Genomic DNA, 15,777 nt, shown 5'->3' on the forward strand with positions numbered 1-15,777 from the left:
TTGACATGCAGCAGTTGGAGCAAGAGGGGGAGATGGTTACAGCCAATATGAGATGGAGATAAGATGACAGACAGTCTGACATATATTGCTATGTTCATTTTCTTCTGTTCTAGCTATGCACCAGTTTCTTTTTTTAACGTCTTATTCATTGTTCATGCACCTTCCAGGATTATTCCCTTGTTCCCTGTTGTTTGGCTGTTCTTATGTAATTCACAAAATAGCCATTGCAGAAGTCCCCAATTATGTAAAATGATAAAAATGAAATGCAATATTTTCAGGGGAAGGCAGGAATATAGACAGAGCTTAGCTTTGTACAGTATCTTTACTCTCTTCTCGTCATTCTCTGAGCTTCCTGTCTCCATGTAATTACTCTGTCATAGATCCTCTCTGTGATGTCCATTGATTTACTGAGAGCCAATGAAGTAGAGCAGAGCATTTGATCAGACGCATGCACAGACAGGGAGGAGTGGGTCAGTCAGCGCTGCACACCCAGGGGCCACTCAACTGAGGGGGTCAAGAGGTCTCAACCACTGGCGGTTTAGAAAAGAGGGGGAGGGAGGCCAGCCGCAGTTAAACACTTAATCAACAACATGAAATCATGAACACACAGGCATGAACATCGAAGCTAGCACAGGTGTTTGCTTAGGGATTTCCTATGTATAACTTCCATGAATATAAATCTAATTTAAAACTTTTAAACTTCAACTTTGCTGAGATATTATTTTCCTCTTTAATTGAAGGATTGAATGTTCTTAGTTGTCTTACAAACAACTAATAAAAAAAATGGCATCAAGATGATCTGAACCCTTTATCTGAATCCACCAGTAACATCTAAGCATACAGCAACCTATGTAGACCAATTGACACGTCTGCAACTGGTACACTGTTTTAAACGTACTCTTCCCTGCTTGAACTTTGTTACTACGACAACAGCCTCAGAAACAGGAACATACATGCTAAAAATGGCAGAAAGTAATACAGATTTAGAAGCAGTTCTTTCAGCTTCTGTCCTTACAGGTTTATGTTTTATTCTGTTTAATGTGATGTTCTTTTGAGGAGGCGTAGCAGTTCTAATGCCACGTGTTTCATCCCCAAGTGCAAATGTTCCACCAAAACAAATTTGCTCCCATAGCTGCATCCTGAGCGTAGCGCTTCCCAAGATGATTGTGATTGCTGCAAGAAATATGAACAGCCCTGAACATGTTTTTTTCTCTACGTGCAGAACAATAATGGGTTAAGCCGGACCTTTCTCTAATGCTGGCACAGAACAGTCTGAAGAAAAGTCTAGCTATTATAGGCCAACAGGATCAAAACATTTAAGGCAGATTATGGGCATTCAACACAGATACAAGCACATAAAAAGTACAGAGGTTTGTTGTCCTCAAAATGACCAAACTGAAAATGATTTAGAGCATGAAAGGCATACAGAATGATAGGCTTTATACACAAATGCTTCTACGAAAAAAAGCTTCTTTTCAATTTCTTTAATCCTTTGACATTGGAGGTTAGAATATCATCTTTAGTCTGCCTTGTTGCCTTAAAGGAAAGATGCTGCATAGGCTGCATATAATACATTCAGTAGCATTATTCTGGATCTTCTCAGCCTGGCCTGGGAGGGGGATGAAAGAAGAGCATATGTTCATGATGGGCAGCGCTGTGCATTGTCAATAATTGAATCCCTCATTCGAGCTCTCCTGCCCTGAAGGCTGTACCGCAGTCAGTAGAGCTCTCAAGCATAGGTCCTACAGTACATGACTATATGTCCTTCCACTCCCATACTCTTTATATCCTACATTTACCTAAACAAAAACACAGAAGAACGATGAACTCTTCCTCTCCTCTGTTGTGTCCCTTCCTTTATAGAAAGCTGTTTTATAAAAGCAAAATGGAGGCCAGGTTGGGTTAGATAAGGATGGGTGACAGGACGCAGGATTGGATCTCTAATGCCTATATTCAACATAATCACACTGATGCCATTTTCCTCTGATGTCACACTACGTGTGGGGACCCGAATTGATATAATGTTGAGCTGTTTGCCATCACTGTCAACAATAATGAAAACAAGCTAACAGTAAAATTTGCTAGGTAATTACTTTCAGCTAGCTGGAGTTGCGTACGTAAAAGGGAAATTATTAAGTATCAGTAATAGTAGCTATCTAGTAACTGCTAACTAGCTTGCAATGTCATACAGAAATGTGTGCAAGCTAACAGTAAATGAATAGAATAGAATAGAATGTCTTTATTGTCATTATACAATTGTACAATGAAAGTATTTGGCTTCACCTTAAAGTGCACACATACAAGCATCCACAGCTAAAAACAACAAAAGAACAAATAAAAAAATATATATATTGAACTGTCAGTTATGGTAGCTAGCTGATAACTGCTAGCTAGCTAGCTAGCTTACACTGTCTACAATAATGGGAGCAAGCTAACAGTAAATGTTGCTTGGTAATTACCTTCAGCTTGCTAATGTTACTTATGTTACTTATGTTGATGTTAGCTTGCTAAAAGTAACGTTAGCAGTAATGCAAACCGTAAAGTTAGCTAGGAATTAGTTGAGTGCTAATCTAACTTGGGATTTCAGTCTTGGTAGCTAATGTTTTATTATGTATGTTTGAAATTACATTGAATGTTTGTTGGTCATTTTTTGGTCAATCATATGGTAAAATGATAACAATTGCAAATTGGGGAAAATGAACTTCAAAATTATGAAACCTTTTAGTTTTAAATTGTGTGTACCTCCAAAGGTAAAAGGCAGCTGTGAATATGTTAAATTGCTTACAACCCCCCCCCCCCCCATCTTTAGCTTCTTCTGTAGGAGGAAAAAAGAGACGTTATATTTGGCTTAGGTTTATCTTTGAAAAACATTTTGCAAGATGGCCAACAATGGCCTCATACTAAAAGGAGGTACCCTTGCCAAATTCCTACACGGAAGTTATTACCTTTCAAATTTAAAAGCAGAAGTGTCTAATTAAGTTTGATCACTGACAGCCCAGATTTTGTGCAGCAGCATTCACAGTTATTCATTATTCTCAGTCTTGCCCTCCTCCGTATTGCAGTGATTTTCATATTCTCTCTACTTGACTCACTGGAATACTGATGTAAGTTCAGTTTGCTCTTCTCACAGTCTTGTCAGTCTCTTCATCTTTTCCTTCCTCTTCCCTGCCCTCTTATCGGCGCAAACTTGTCCAACATGTCTCACTCTCTCGTTCTTACTATTTCTCTCTCGCTCTTTCTCTCCACCACCCACCTCTTTGCGATGCAGACTTGTGGAAGCTTGCCTGGAACGCACTGCATCCACCAATTTCCTTGCTTTCGTCCCTCCCATCCTTCTGTTTACCTCTGTCCAGGCAGGCGGGGCTTTACTAAACAGGTTAGCGGTAGCAGGGGGATAACTTCTCAGAGGGGAGGCCTCAGGGGAGCTGCCTACAGACACACAGTTGGCCAGGAGGGCTCTTTCCAAACCCACCCCCTCTTGTGACCCCGTCCTGTTGCCCGCTACTGCTGTGCATTGGGCTCATGACCTTGCTCTTACTCTACCCACACAGTCTCTGGCACGATTTGACATTAATTTTGTGCGTGTTAGGCTGTTAGCACAGAAACTTTGCCTTACACACTAACACACACATACACAAAGTAAAAAAAAAAAAACTGAGAACAGAAGGCTATTGTTCAAAATGCTTTCTCTTTGAATAATGTAGATTTTTAGATCTGTCTGCATTCCTCTCCTGCTCAATGACTACAAACAAATATCTACAGATAGAACGGACTCACTTTAATCTGTCCTACATTATATTTGGAAGCTGTACACTTCAAACCGCCCTATGAGGTATGATATTATCATGATCTAGACCAAAGGAATGAGGAAATCCCCCAGAGAGTTTAGTCGCCTTGGCTTTGTAGTTAACCTTTACCCAGCCATTCTTCCAAACTGCAAGGCATGCAGGTCTGTTTACTCTTGATAAGAGCGAGCAAGTCTAATCCATTCTATCGAGAGGAACGAGTACATTAAACCTCCTCTAGTTTCACCTCCCAAATGATACTTAAATTGTTTTGGGACTGGAGAAGTGGTCCACCAATAATGCAGTGTAATAGCCTTCCCGCCCTACAGTTCACAATGAATTCCATTGTTGAGTCAGACTGCCTCTACTGTAGCTCCTGTAGGGTCACACTTCTGTTTTTGTTTTTTTTTACATAATGACGGCTGCAGGTTGCTGAATGATTGAACTGAAATTTTCTCCAGTTGTTTACGGAACAGAAATACTTTAACTGGACCTGTTTCCATGTAATTATTTCACAATTATTTATTGTTTGGGGCTTTGGAGCTCAAACATCATTTTGAATTTGAGCATCTCTTGACAGGATGTCTTAACTTTTGACATTAGTCATCCCTCACATGGTCGACAGCTATTGAACACAAACATACAATACATCTGGCAGCGCGTCTCCCCCCCTGAACCTGTCTGGCCTCATATTCTTCTCACATTTGCCCAGTTTTTTTCTTTTTTCTCCCATTTCCTGGAGTCCTTCTCTCCAGCCAAAGACCTAGCATTTTCCCACAGAGTGTGCTGCTCAAGGCTGGGCCATTGTTTCCTGCTGCAGGGAAAAAACAAGGAGGGAGGAGTAGAGAGAGGAGGAGGCAGGCCAGGCTGACTTCCTGACTGCCAGCTCTGAGTCTGTGTCAGTGTGAGAAAAAGCAGGGGAGACAGTTCTGATGATGACAAAGGATCTTTGCATCTAAGGGACTGACTTCAGCTAGAAAAATATAGATTTTGCTTTATTTTTCAGACAGGAGCACCTATATAACATTATAACAGGCTGATGGCTCTTTCTGTTTTTCACCATTCTCTCTCTCTCTCTCTCTCTCTCTCTCTCTCTCTCTCTCTTTCTTTTTGTGTTCAATCTGTTGTCTCTTAATTTGGAAAAGAGGATGTAGGAGTATGTTACACTGGCCTGGCAGTTCTGCCACTGACTAAAAAAGATTATTACTATGCATAATCCACATCAAAAGTGTAAGACAGATAAACAATACAGGAAAGGAAAAGGCTGTTACAATAAAACCTCTGGATAGTAAAACAATGTACATATAAGAAATACTTTTCTTTAATCCACAGGATATTTAGTCAACAAATCCCTCCAACTCAACCTCTATAGTTCCATGCCTTGAGCATTAGGTTTTTGCACTACCTCATCACACTATAGAGTTACACTAGACCATGGGCAAGCTTGTCCTAAATAACAGCACTGTCTTTTTAAATGGGATGTGGAGAGGGGTGTGTTAGTAGCAACAGACATCCTTTGGGAGCGGTGTGGTGTAACTCAGAGGGCAGAGCCTCCAGCCACGTTCCCAGAGTCTCAAAAATAGTCGGGAAAACACTGAGACCAGCCACTGGTGAGGAATGCGACCCAAATTGAAGCTGTGTGTTTTGGGGATCCAGTGCCGAGAGAGTCTGCTGGACAATGTTTCACATATTCAGTAAATCGTAAGTGTCTTTTTTTGTTTGTTTTAAAACTCAATCTTTGGAGCGCTTGTTGCTGATTATTCAAACACAGCTGCACATTGTGGTTTTTTGGAAACCTCTGTCTCTGCATCCGCCCACGGTTCACTCAGGACAGCAAATTGTAGCTACATCTAACTTTCTTCTGAAAATGCCAAGTAGTACTTTCAGCTGGAATTTAAATGTAAAGAAAGTTTGAGTATGTTCATTAAAACAGTAAAAATGCAGCATGTCAGAAGAAGGTGCTGGCAAAAAAACCTGGGACACGCTCAGACTTGCACATGAAGACTTCAGGGCGAACAGTGAATCTTTGCTTTAGAGTGCAAATAAGATCTTAGTATTGACAGCCCATGTTACCATTTAGAGCCAATCATGTGATATAGCTTCTTCACCTTTCTAAATTGGGTTTTAGAAAAGCAACTTTGAAAGCTGGAAAATTGAGGGAAGCAGTTTTTGTAGAGCTCACAGGCTTGATTTTGTTTTTGCCATCAGAGTTTTGCCATCTTGCGTGGGAAGATGAGTCTCTGCCCTCTTTTTCTCCTTGTGAACTTGAGTGTTTGCCTGTTCCTTTGTCCAGTGCCACGGGGGTGTTTGAATATTCAGGTCGAGAAGTCGAAAACACACTTCCTCATTTTCTCTTCTCCTTTGCACATGTTGTTATTAGTTACCCAAGCACCAGTTATGCAAGAGTTCAAAAGGAAAACCTTTTTCTGATTGCAACTAATGTATATTTTCATCCCAATTCTGCATGGTTTCCATGCAGTTTGGTGTGCATTTGTCTTTCAAAGAGACACAAACACAAGTATGTGAACCTATAAACACTCTTTGGGACATGAGCACTGATGCACACACCATATCTGCGACCTTGGCGTGCCTTAAGTATTCTCAGCCTCATGGTCAAGGCTGAGTCATTACCTCAGATATGTGACTGTCTTTCTCCTAATAGACTATTATTGTAGCTTTGTGGTTAAAGCAGACTAATATTTTCACAGCACTTAGTACAAATAAATAATGGCTTATAAGGGACAGGAAATGTAAAGGTTCAAAACAAATAATGTTCTGTTTGGCTGTGGTATGGCGGGGGGTTCAGTAATATGTGTAACCTATAATTTTATTAATAGTGTTATACTTCAATGATTCATGTAAGGACATTATTATTCCCCCCTTCTCTTCTCTATTAAGGTCAGCTTCTTAATGTTGAGGGACAGACTCTCAAACCACTCTGACACCTCGCTGCCCTTCAGGGTTTAACAGTTAAGGATTGCTCAATGGCCCGAAGCCAAATGATAAGGTTGTTAATTGGGCAGACATTGGCCCAATTAAGCCAACACTTTCATTATCCCCCTGTCTTACTTTGGTGATAGCTCTATTATTTTGCCTTCTTCTACCACTGCTTCCAATCTTCCCTCTGCAGAGGTATTTTAGTGCAGAATTAATGAGAACGGAAATGGTGGTCAAAGGTTCTTTGAATTTCAAAGCCAAAAGAAAAGGATGTTTCTTTTTCTTGCGAATGCTGTTTTCTGAGGTTTCAAAAAATGAATCCGCTTTAACCTGTCAAGGATATTCATCTGCAGTTTCCATGTGGACGAGTTGGCTGGTGTTTTAAAGCACATAATTATCACAAACACATTCTAAAGGGTAACCAGCCATCATCAAGCACCTATTCTGCAAAAATTTATCTCAGCCGTTAAGATGAAAAATATTCTCATAGTTTCAAAGAATACAAGGACACACTGTAATGATTGTACTTGTGTTAAAAACATGTTATCAAAAGACACATTTGATTTGCACTTTTTCAAAATAAACAATGGTAATAAGCAAAAATCTATACAGTAATCATTGTATTGATTTGGGTTAATTTAATTTTGCCTGTGTGAAAAAATCAATAATTGGCCAATGACTTAACTCATTCCCAGGCTCAAATGAATACTTATAGTATAACTTTAGGATCAGGTCAGTCTGTCCTGGGGTCCACACTGAATCTACTATTACTCGACTGAAATTACTGCAGTATAAGTAGATACGTTTTTTTTTTAAATCAGCTAAATTGATTAAATATAATAGTGATTTTTAAGATGTTTGTATGAAATGCACTAAGGAGAAGGGTTTCCTGTGTTTGGAGGTTTAGTTAGATTTAAAAAAATAAAATAAAATCTGGTAGGGCGAAAATAAAGATGATAGCAAAGGTTGTTTTGAAAGAGGTTCCAATAATTGATGGGCTTTTTATTTTAAGGCTGTACCTGAAAAACCACTAAATGGGAACAGATAATGACATTTGGTCGGATCAAATATACAAAGACAATGAAACTCAATTCTTTGTGTTTTGAACAAGGATTTATATTTGTTCAAAAGATGGCTCTATGTCCAAGGAATAATTTGTTTTGATATTTATTTTGTCAAATTTTTTATGTTATCAAAAATGTGTTTCTAGTGTACCTACCATTTTCTAACAGGGTCCTTTGTGTGAGTGAGTGTTGTTACTGCTTGGGGGATTCCACTTTTATGTGAATGTGTGGGGGTGACGAGTCACAATAGGCGATTTGGACATGAAGTCATGAGACAGAACATTCCACGAGGCTGTGTGACAAAAACAAACAGCGTATTCTTGTAAAGCCATATTCAATCACGTTTTGTACTGCAACCACATGACCCATAAAGTGCATTATTTAAATCAATATTCCGATCACAGGGCAGCGGCCAATTTTGGGAAAGCCATTAGTCATTAGTATGACATTTGGACTTTGCCCTCTGACCAGAGTTGCTACTTAAGGAGTCATTCATTGACTTTTGACCTCATTATACATTCTCTGTCCTTGTGGTGTTTTGGCTGCACACATGTAATTACTGTGATTAGATCCATGAACAGTCGTTTTAATGTTACAAAGCTCATTTTACTGTAGGAGCTACATAATATGCTATCATAACCCTTTGACTCTTGACTCTTCCCTGGGAACAGGATTAGCCTGAGTTTGACAATTGCACCACATGGGTCACATCTTATGGAGCTTCGCATGCATTTCTACTTAGGAAATCATCCCAATAAAACCCCACAGTCCATGCAGATCATCACAGGTAATTTGCATGTTGTGCTCTGCAGCTGCTCGCATCATCTCCCTTAGTCCCACAGTGGTTGGTTGAATTTCTCGGCCAGCTGTTCCGTTCCCTTCTACTCAACACGATGACCTCAGAGAACCAAATCCCAGCCAGTTCAGCGCTCCGTATTCCCTCCTGCAGTGAGTGTCCTAGCAGATGTTACACTGAATTACCTTCCAGCCCTAGCAGGAAAGCTACGCTCTCACTGTAAATAAGCTGTGCCTGCATGCGTGTGTGTGTTAGCAGACAGCCTGGCTTGGTTGCTGCGTTAGCTCTCCCAACAGTTGTTCTCCTGCCACCTGATCCTAGCCAACTTTTCCCATATTGTAGAATATCTGCCAGTTCTTTGAGTCAGGCATCCCTGCAGACACCTTAAAAGGAGCCTAGAGTAGCTAATCATTTGGATACTAAGTGTTAAAGCCAGCTCCCCCCTTCTTAAGTGTAAAGTGGGAAGGGCCGTGCTTTGCTTTGCTTGTGTCTCATGCTTGCCTTTAAAAGCTTCCTTCCTGCCTGTAAATGAAAGGCAGTCTTTGTTTGTACAGAGCTATTCCTTCTATACTTAAGATGACGTGTGCTCCCATCTATAGTGCTAACAAAAGCGGTCACACCAAAGCTTTGAGATGCCCTGGGCAGTGTGTTTCTCACCATCTTCCCCAGTATAATCTCTTCTTTTGTCTTGTGTGCATTAGACCACTGGCGGTGTTTGAGCCTCAAAAGCCGACGCCATCAACCAGCACAGGTTGCTGTAAAGCGCTAATGCACTGGATATGCATCAACTCATCCTTGACTGTGCCCACTCATCTGTTTTTACCCATCTGTTTAAATGCACATAGTCGTGTTTTCATTGTAAGCACTTTCCTAGCTGCATGGCAAAGCCAATCAGGACTCAAAGATGGTCATGGATGGATGGGCAGAGTGGATGGTTTTTGATTAAGAGTATCAGTCTAAGTGTGGAAATTTTCCTCTCAAGGCCGTATACAATGGGAATAATAGTATAGCTGTCACATAAGCTGCCCTTCACTCAATCAAATCCTAAAAACATACGCTCTGTCCCCAGAGGTCTGTCTTTCTCTACAGTGTGTCGAACTTCAACAGAGAATGAGGTTTGCTCTGCTGTTCTGTTCACTGGACTTTTTTTTTTTTGACCTCCCCTTATTGGTGTTTGGGCTCTGAGGCCTGTTGCCACATGTCAGCGGTTCAGCTCGCACATCCAGCGTTCTGCACCAGCACCATCTGACAGGATCCCCCTCATCTCTTTCCCTTGCCTCCTACTGACTACTTTTCTTTCTGTCTCTCGCTATCGGCCAGACGTTTGTATTATTGTCGGTATTCTCTTGCCACCCATCAACCAACTGTTCTCTCCAGTTTAGATGGCAATCGACAGATGGCAGGCTAATGCAGGAAAACAGGTAAACCCAAACCCAAAGAGTGCATAAAAGAAGTGCTAGTAGCCACTGTGACATCACCCATTCATTTTATAATTCTCTATCTTAAGGCCTTGAGTTTGACCTTTTTTTTTCGCAGTCGCCATCGTTTTTGTTTTTTAAACCAGAAGTGACTATATCAGACAGCTTTGCCGTACAATGTAATGAACAGTTTTGTAATATTTCCATGCTGGTTGACAGCTAAATGTAGAAGTGACTTGTGAACATAATTCATTTTCAATTTAGACCATACATTAAAAAGCATCTACTGAGGTAACATTTTGAGTTAGAAGTACGGTAAAGTTGTCATGGATAGCTATGAAATCAAATTGCAATCAACAGAGGTGCCCCTTGCTGGCCATTAAAAAGAATGCAGGTGTAAGTCACTTTTGCATCGACTTACTTTTGAAACCAAGAAAATATGAACACTTCTTATAGACAATTTTTCTACAAACAAAATTGTCCTCATATAGCTTGATAATAATGTGAATAATATTAACATGCAAATCGGGACCTGTAGAAGCAGAAAATTTAGACATTCACCTGTGGTAAGTTTAACTTGCTTTTTGATCTGATACTGCCACTTTCTTCTCACCAAGCACAGAGAGACCAACCACATGTGCTCGGATCAGATAAGTGATCAAGCCTGTGACAGAGTACCCTGCAATGTGACAGACACGTAATTGTTTCATCACGGCCCCTGGTCCTTTCCGCTGAGTCAGAGCCAACGCAGTGGGCATAATGGACACTTTATTATGTGACAGCTCAATGCAGGAACAATAGCTTATTTGTCTGATTGCCTGTCTCTGCAGTCCATGTGTTTCATAATCAAGCTTGTTAGGTGTTAGCAGTTAGTATGTAATTCATGTTTTACTGTGATTTGTCCCACTTTGATGTTGGTGTTCAGACACATGTGCTCGAGAGTGGTTGTTGTTGCTGGCTAGTTTGAGCCCAGACTACAAGCTGAGCCAGGTGTGAGGATCAGTTGATGAACTTTGAGACTCCACAGGGATATGAATATTATGAAAACTCAGTGTGCTGCAACCTCACCTTCAGTACACTGTTACAAATAACTTCAACCACTGTGCTGCCGTTCTTGCGAAAAATATCTCACATGGTTGTTAATCTACAGTTTTCAACATTTCTGCTCAACCTTCTTGTAACATTTAAAGGAGATCAGAAACCAATGTGTTACTTATCCTGTCAGGCTGTTGTTATCTTATTTAAAATTCTGTAATGTATAGATGCTTTCAAATTAGAGGGGGATTTCTTGGTTGTTGGCTCATGGCAGAGCACTTGCAATACCAGGCCAGAAGGTCTTAATCAACACTTACTGCTGTTCTGAAGTTATTTTCAGAATCCTCAAACTTCACTGCAGAATAAAACAAAACTTTAACCTGTCCTAAGTCAGATATAACTAAACTCTATTTCACCAAGGTAGCCCAAAATAGTAACACTGTACTAAAATTAACCAAATGAACAAGACTCATTATCAGTGAATGTGTCTGCATTCATGTTTATTAGAATGTTTGTACATTTTCTTTGCCGGATACAAGTTATATATTTCAAAAATGTAATGACCTGCTTTTCACAAGGATCAAGTTAGGAGAAGCACATCCATCATTTTCTCTCACAGGAAGCTTCTGCATTTGTTATATGTCCACTCTCTAAGCCAGCTGTTTCCTTTCAGCTTTCTCCAAGCAAAACGCTGATAGAATTACAATCATTGACTTGTTTTATTAGAAGTCTTCATGATATTGTCAATAATGGAAACAAAGCCAACAAGGTTGTGTTGGCATCTGTAGGAGAGCATAAGAAGAAGTTTGGTAACCACTACATCTAACATCCACATGAACAACAGCTAAAGTCCTCAAGATTGCCAATGCTATGTCTTCATTTGTATGCCGACTGGTTCACAGGTCTAATGTGTCTGTTTGGTTGGGAGCATTAATAGCAAGTAATTGCAGTGCCAGTCTCCAAGTGGAAAGCATATTAGATGTTCTAAATGTTGTTCTAACAGCAAAGCTAAATGCTGTGTAAACACTGTGTAGGGCGGCGACCACAGTAAACACTGTCGGCAAGAAGACTTAACATCAGACTGCTCAGCGTTAGCATTAACTGGAGGCCTATCTTGAGGAGAGTTGTTTAAAGTTATGTCAGAAGCTTTAAGGTTATTTTGCATGTCGTCACACCACAGAAGGAGTTTTGTTTCCCATGTGCAGATTAATACCTCTTCACATGCATTACAGCGTGCTGTTGTTGTACATGTAAACCCAGTTGGATGTACATTTTCAAGGCACTGTTATTAGGAGTTGCAGTACATGAATCCCTTGTGGTCGTACCAGCCAGCCAGCAAGGCAGTGTTTAAAAAGTCTTAAGTGCTCTGACGCCTTTATGGGCCCAAGGTTTTAGACTATATCAGATCCCAGAAAGGCTATCAGATGAACTGTTCTTACAGGATGCAGAAACAAAGCAGACTTGGCGCAGCCCAGACACACTCAGAATCCATTACTCTGCTCTGAACTTACTCCTAACTTAGTTTGTATTGAACCTGAGCTGGGTATTGGGCATAAAGAGCTCAGTCTGTGCTGATAGGATCTGGCCTGGTGCAGAGGCACAAGTTCCTAAAAAGTGAACTACCAGCTATCAAGGTGTTTTTTTTATTTTTTATGTAAGGGATAGCTAATCAACTATCATCAATTGTTGAATCATACCCGTTTATTTTAGGTTAAGTCTGAGATACTCAATTCAAGTTTGAGTATCACCCGGTTAGGTGATGTTTTAATATTAGGTGTGTTAGGTTTGCGTTTTTATATTAATCGTGATTTATTCTCTACATTATTGTAATTTGTGTCACAAATTATTTTAATCTTCTCATCTTAATTCCCTTCCATTCTCTTCATTCTCTTCTCTACACACACTTGCACTCTGCACCTTCTCACAGCGTGTTGCCCCGCCTTATTACACAGCTTTCTTTTTTGTGTGTTTCTGCTTTTTTGACAATATTCATAAGCAGTCAGCTAAAGACGCTAAAATAAGATTACCAGTTACTTCAGTTATTACTGAAGTGTTTCAGTCAGTATTCCGTTATCACATCAGGTGATCCGCTAGTGTTGAGGCTTGTTGATGATGACAGTTATCATGAGCTTCAATGCAGGACGGCATCGGCAGCAAGCAGCTGCAGAAAAATATTGACATGAAGGCTAGATACGCTTCAGTTTGAACAAGAGACATCACAACTCAATTGGTGCATTCAGTGGAGGGAATACCTGCTGATTTGCCTCTTTCGTTCTCTCGCTCCAGCTCTCTCTCTTGCATGCGCATGTCATATAATAATATACTGATTAAAAAAATACTTATACTTGGGCAGCCGTGAATATACATTGGCGGCACAACCAAGTTTTGAAACGCTGTAATTGATTGGTTTGACTTGCTATAAATAATCTGTTAGCAATATTTCCTTTAAAATCTTTTTTGGGAGATTATTATTTTTTTTTTTTCAAGTAGGACTTAAAGAGCCACAAAGTGACACAAAAGAACTGCTTGTTCAAGTATCGCTGCTCTAGAGATACACTTATGTGTTTCTCAAATGTTTTGCTCTCATACAACCAAAACTTTCAGCCAAGCTCCATTATGAGAAGTGCTCGTTTCTACTTCCTCTTCTGACAAAGTCATCACAGCCTGTTCTTTATGCCTTGACCTTTTCAATTATGTATTTTACTACAGGGCTTTATACACTTCGCTGTATGTGTAGGAGCCACTGGAAGTGTCTCAACTATCAAAGGCATGTGTTACTCCAGTATTTATGTGGCCCGAGTGAAGCCCAGAAGAAAACGAGGGGTACATTGATTGGTTACCAAGAGAAGAGAGTATAAACAGAGGGAAAGAGAAACAGAACACTGGAAGAGTAAAATAGAACGATGGAAATATGTTGACGTATAAAATATGTTCTGACAGAGAGCCTGAAGAATCCCAGAAGATAAACTATCCCTAGCTACCACAGGTAAACAGTGAATAAGAGAATAACAGGACAGGGAGGAAGTAAGAGGCAGAAAAATGGAGGATTGTCAAGGACGAAGAAGGACGTTTGCTGAGAATAGATGATGTTGAGGGGGAGGGAACCACAAATTTAGCAAGCCCTGCTTTTAATATCAGTTGTTATTTGCTGCGGCTGACACGAACAATGTGTCAGACTTGGTGACACACAAGTTACGAGCACATATCACACGCTAGACACTCTTTCACTGTCATGGTTACAAAGTGGCCCACAATAGGCTGTAAATTACACGTTACAGCACAATTGAATACAGCGCCGTACAGATGACAGGCAGCATTATTATTCATCAATTCATACTTTCAGTCTCCCACCATTTCTACTGACACTAATGTTCTAATATCTTATGCAGAGTGAAAAAAGGAATCATAATGGAGGAATAGAACATATTTCTCTTTGAAGATACATTCCTCTTCTTGTGGTAATTTCTCTTCAAACATGCACAGAATGACTTCAGAGGAAACTCTAGCTGCAGCTCATTTTTGCAGGAGAAAGCACCAAAGATGTTTCCGAATAGTAATGGATTAACATTATGTATTTGTATCTCACAAGTAGTTAAATGAATGCCATGTGATTGTGTCATTGTCTGGTTTGTTTGTGAGAAATAGAAACATTATCTTGCAGGATGGACTATGGTTCACACAGCTAGTTCTTATCTCTTCTTGCCTCTAATAGCACATCCCTGTAGGGGGAAAAAAAAACATGTTTCCCCTCCTCCCGGCTCTCTTGACTCGCTCTCTACTCTGCCCGGTACCCAGCCGGCCAATCAGAAAGCAGAGCTAGCTGCAAACACACTTCCCCTGCAGCTGTGCTTTGGAAAGGCTAGCAGCTCTTAAAACTGGATTCTAATATTGTGGCATTTGCGCATCAGTTTTTTGTTTCTCTTTATTTCAGAGGATGTCATTATCCTTTCCCTTCCCTTCCCCGTGTGTGTGTGTGTGTGTGTGTGTGTGTGTGTGTGTGTGTGGGAACTTGAGAGGATCATTATCCACTCCACATTGGACCGTAGATTGGACAACAAAGCTGGCGGACTGATCAAAGGGCTGCATGTGGTTGCTAATCTGTCATTACGGCTGCTGCATTTTTTTTTCCTGAAAAGCTCTTGGTGTAGCACAAGAGATGGACAGTACGCACACTCAGAGGGCCTACTCACATACATGGGATTAGTCTGTAAGCCGTCCATAGAGGGCACTATTAACAGAATGTTCCCAGTCATTACACCAGACGTTGACCCCCATCTCCCTAGTCCTGCCACTGTCTAAGTGTCAGGAATTGATGTTTGTGTATCCGCCGGTCGCTGCTCACATCCCTTGCTAGCGTATTTAGCTTTTCATCCTCTTATCACAGTGAGGGCTGGCTGGGACTGGGGTAATTCTGACGGCAATAGAAAGACAGGAAACAAAGTGCTGATGTTTGATGCTGTAATTATAACTTTAAAAAAACAATTGGTGAAATCCACTTAATGAAATGTTGTCTTGAACTTCCCATGGATATTATAAAGTGTCAGGAGAGCTTTACGCTGGAGGTGAATAGAGTTTTTGAAGTAAGCTTGTTTTACTCATTTTTCAATTGGCGGTGTATTGCCTACATTAGATCGCACCCTGTTAAGAGAAGCTTCATTAATTACAAGATTGAAGCTCCTGTCAGGTTTTTATTAACTAGTTATGAATAAATATTGATGTGTCATTATGAGACAATCAGAATA

At 40.4% G+C, this 15,777-nt stretch overlaps 1 protein-coding gene across 9 annotated transcripts in view; it reads left to right on the forward strand.

Moving 5' to 3' along the window:
• Nucleotides 1–15,777, forward strand: part of dab2ipb (DAB2 interacting protein b) — a 132,779-nt gene that overhangs the window by 74,897 nt on the left and 42,105 nt on the right. The window contains exon 1 of one of the 9 annotated variants that reach the window (XM_061060803.1): nucleotides 5,337–5,486. The exons of the other annotated variants lie outside the window; for them this stretch is intronic. Within the exon in view, the coding sequence (XP_060916786.1) occupies nucleotides 5,464–5,486 (23 nt within the window). The 5' untranslated portion in view covers nucleotides 5,337–5,463. Of the gene's footprint in view, nucleotides 1–5,336; nucleotides 5,487–15,777 lie in introns of those variants that run through there. 9 annotated transcript variants of the gene reach the window in all.

The sequence above is a fragment of the Labrus mixtus genome, chromosome 17, assembly GCF_963584025.1.
Source record: "Labrus mixtus chromosome 17, fLabMix1.1, whole genome shotgun sequence".
NCBI lineage: Eukaryota > Metazoa > Chordata > Actinopteri > Labriformes > Labridae > Labrus > Labrus mixtus.